The sequence below is a fragment of the Crocodylus porosus genome, unplaced genomic scaffold (assembly GCF_001723895.1).
Source record: "Crocodylus porosus isolate Cpor-Errol unplaced genomic scaffold, CroPor_comp1, whole genome shotgun sequence".
NCBI classification, from domain to species: Eukaryota; Metazoa; Chordata; order Crocodylia; family Crocodylidae; genus Crocodylus; species Crocodylus porosus.
The window spans coordinates 17,356,218-17,360,113 of NW_017728943.1; the positions used below are offsets into that span (position 1 = coordinate 17,356,218).

At 49.9% G+C, this 3,896-nt stretch overlaps 2 protein-coding genes across 2 annotated transcripts in view; one reads left to right on the plus strand and one right to left on the minus strand.

Annotated features, from left to right (window-relative positions):
• The window catches only part of CCDC191 (coiled-coil domain containing 191), a 38,172-nt gene that overhangs the window by 5,950 nt on the left and 28,326 nt on the right, over positions 1–3,896 (plus strand). Inside the window, exons 4-6 of the mRNA XM_019548778.1 lie at positions 490–636; positions 1,168–1,346; positions 1,838–2,061. Of these exons, the coding sequence (XP_019404323.1) occupies positions 490–636; positions 1,168–1,346; positions 1,838–2,061 (550 nt within the window). The remainder of the gene's footprint in view (positions 1–489; positions 637–1,167; positions 1,347–1,837; positions 2,062–3,896) is intronic.
• ZDHHC23 (zinc finger DHHC-type containing 23) overlaps positions 1–3,896 on the minus strand; it is a 48,181-nt gene that overhangs the window by 4,857 nt on the left and 39,428 nt on the right. The window lies entirely within an intron of this gene.

Consider the following 3,896-nt stretch of genomic DNA (forward strand, 5'->3'; position numbering starts at 1 on the left):
TATATATATATATATATATATATATATATAAAATACATTTGCTTGAGTACCCTTTTATTTTGTTGTATAGCTTAGTTGCCATACCAGAGATTTGGTGTGGGTGTTTCCTTGTCTCTCACACTAGAAAGAAGAGTTTTTACAAAAGAACTTTTCTTCCAAGGGTTTGTTAGGCCTTTGAATTAAATGAAAAAGCTAAAAGTTATAGCCCTGTTCCCCTAAAAAAGACTTATGGCTTTTTATTCCGGGGCTCAGTTATGATGGAATAAAAAAACAATCACCTTCTAGGTTTTTTGTATACTGAGAAGAAGGGATCAGGGGAAGTAGTGATCTAATTACATTTTCCTTTACATATCACCCTGCAGTCATTTCAAATGCACAAAACAGCTTGTTATGCAATTCTTCCAAGGGGACAGAGTCTTGCTATTGTATGCTTACAACAATACTTCCCATCCTAATAAACCCATCCATCTTTCTGTCTGTCCCCTGTAGCCCAGGAGCTGCTCAATGATTGGATGAATTCCAAACTGAGACTGAAGCTGGCAAGTGACATAGAAGAGGATGTTGGAGAGTCTGCAGGAGACTCTAATCCTTCTAAAGCGCCCCTGGCTGACTTTATGAAGTATGAGCGGTTTGATGGTGAGAGCATCACAAAACCATTCCTAGCTGACCTTGGAGGCTGTTCTGGACAGGCAGACTGGCCTGCTGCTGAGATGATAGGCTTGAAAAGCAGGAATCCTCTTTGTTACCAGGCAGTAGGAATAACCTAGGTTAATAGAGCCCTAGACTTTTTTCCTCGCTCTTGCACCAACTTGCTGTGTCACTGCATAAGCAAGCCCTTTCAACTCTATGCACCCTAGTTTCTCCACAAATAAAATAGAGCTAACATTTTCCTGACTCACAGAGATGTTCCAAGGCCTGTCAGGTTTGTACAATAGTTTGAGATCTTTACAATCAAGGGAGAAAAGGTAGCAAAATCTTACTTCTTAAATTAGTGAATGGGAGGATGTTTTAGGCTTTTTGGAGCTACACTGAATGCAGACACTGTGGCTGCTTTCATCACAATTAATCTGGGAAATGGATCTCTGATTACTTCAGGCTTGATGGCTCTAAGTTGTGGGGTTTATGCATTTCAGGGGGGGTCAAGATGATTTGGATTTGTTGTTCCAGACTTGTGTGGTTATCTGGAACAGGAGTTGGAGAGCACTACTGTTCAAGACTTTCTGCACCATCTTTTACAAAGTGAAATGGTGGACCATGGTATACTGAAAGACCTCCGGATTGAAGACCTCAAGGAAAAACAAAAACCAAGGGATCCACAAGTTACTATGGAGCTTAGACACAAGCAGGTGAGGAACAGGCCCCACACCTAAAAGTGCTAAAGGAAACAATGCCATTTGCTGCAGGAGTTCTATAATTAACCCATGGAATCTCATGCTACATCATATCATGGGCACAAGCAGTTTAGTGCATTTCTCAAAAGGAATATGCATAACAAATACAGTCATTTCATAGCTACTTAAGCCACCATCTCTTTTCTAGATCCATTAAGATTTTGATTCCTTTATCAGGACTGACAGGAAAAAAGACACAACAGCTAGACACTGAGTTTACACTTGTGGAATGCCACTCTGTTGAATAGAACTCCTGAGTCCTCCTCTGCTCTGTCAGAGACCATAATCCTATCCAGTTCTTTTTTATTATAGAGATGATAGATTGAGTGTTTTGGATACTTTTCAGTTGGAACTTGCTTGAGACCCACATTCTCAGCCTAACACCATCCTCAAGCCTCCAGAGAGGAGGAACTGCTTTGACCCTTTGCAGTATTTTCTCTTTCCAGGTCAAGGAAAACCGCATAAAGCGTCAGAAGGAGCTAGAGCTCCAGAGGCAAGAGAAGGCCCTGAAGAAATTAGCTCTGTCTGAAGCTAAACAGCTAGTGCAGGAGGAGAACAGAAGGAAGGACCTGAAGGCGAGGAAGGAGGAGGAGGAGATCCAGAGAGAGATGGTGAAGTTGCGGAAGGAAATGGCGGAGAGGAGGCACATCATGGGAGAAGTGCAAAGAGTGTAAGAGGGGAAGAGGGAGAACATGGAAGTCAACCCCTGCAGCTAATCATGCCTTTCACAGGGGCTCTGAATCCCAATGACAGGACGTTTCTCTTGTCACCAACTCCAGGTTGCAGTAAACTCTGCCTAAAAAATATAAAGCATTGTGGTTATAAAGGAGAGTCAGCTCTCTTGGAGACGTGTATGTTCCTAACATCTATATTTTTAAATAGTTCTGGACACAGAGGCATTACTCTTCATCATTTGAAGCCCCCCAAAGACTCCCCAGTAGCCGTGGAGCCCCTTGCCAACCCCCAGCACAGCTGGAGGCAAGCGGGGCCCGTGGTGGGAGGGGGTTAACCCCTGAGTGAGTGGAAGGAGGCGATTCAGTGGAGCCAGGCTGGGTCAAGCCCCACCCAGGCCCGTACTTCGCCCAGCCCCCAGGGAGCCATGCGACCAAAGCCGCTCGAACAGGCTGCACAAACAGGCGCGCTTGTCTGCTGGCAGGTGAGTTAGCGCAGAGTTCACGCAGGAGGGCCCGAGACCTTGCCTGCGAACCCCCCAGGGTAGATAGTCCCAGCCGTAGCTAGCCTACCAGAGGCATGACACCCCCCGCCCGGCACCTCAGAGACAGCCACCCAGACGGAGCCCAGGGTTCCGGGATCCACACAGCTCTCAGCTGCGGGGGCTGCCTGTCACTTTTTCAGGCTCTGGGGCCCGGGAGCATGGCCACCTCCCCTTGTGGGGTCTGCTCCCTTTTGGGGGCTCTAGCACGCCAGCTGGAGAAGCTCCAGGCCACAATCCAGAGACTGCGCACCATCAGCGACTGTGAGCAGGAGATCGACTCCTAGTGCCAGGCCCTTCTCCCCCGGGAGCTGGAGGGTAGACCACAGTCTCCTGCCAGGACAAAGGAGGACTCTGGGACCTCCCGCTCTGTCCGGTCAGGGGCACGGACCAAGGTGGTCAATGGCCCTAAGGCCCGCCACACCAAGGCCCCTGCCCCACCAAAGCTTAGCAACAGGTACGCACCTCTTGCTGCTCCAGCAGAGCCTGCTGAGTTGCCGGCTTCCACAGGCAACACAGGCTCAACTGCAGCTACTGCCCTCGCTCTCCCCAAGACAAAATGTAAGGTATTTGTTGTGGGAGACTCCATCCTGAGGGGGCAATCTGCCACCCCGACCCCTTAGTCCGGGAAGTCTGCTGCTTCCCGGGGGCCCGCATCTGGGACATTGCAGAGAAGATCTCTAAGCTCCTCCGGCCCACAGACCACTATCCCATGCTCCTTATTCATGTGGGCACCAGTGACATGGCTTGGAGTGCTCCCAGCCAGGTCATGAGGCACTACAGGGATTTGGGAGCAGGGCTAAAGGGTCTGGGGGCACAGGTGGTGTTCTCATCAATCCTCCCAGTCTCGGGGTATGGGCTGAGGAGGGAGAGGAGGATCCACATAGTCAACCAAAGACTACGGCGCTGGTGTCATCGGGAAGGCTTTGGCTTCCATGACCACAGCCCGCTCTTTGATGAGACAGACAGCGAGGTGCTGGGAAGAGATCTCCACATCTCTCCCCTGGGGAGGAGGCTTTTCTCAGCCAGACTGGCTGACCTGCTGCATCGGGCTTTAAACTAAGCCCGTTAGGGGACGTGGGGACTACTACCACTGCTGGCCTGCTGAGTAACCCTTGCAAAGCCAGCAGGCCAAGGCACTTGAGAGAGCCCACCCCTGCCCCAGCCCTGGTACAATCTGTGGGCAAGGCATGAGCCTCCAAGGGGACACTTTCCTGCCTGTGCACAAATGCCAGGAGCTTGGGGAACAAGCAGGAGGAGCTCGTCCTCCTGCTCAGTGCAAATAATTATGA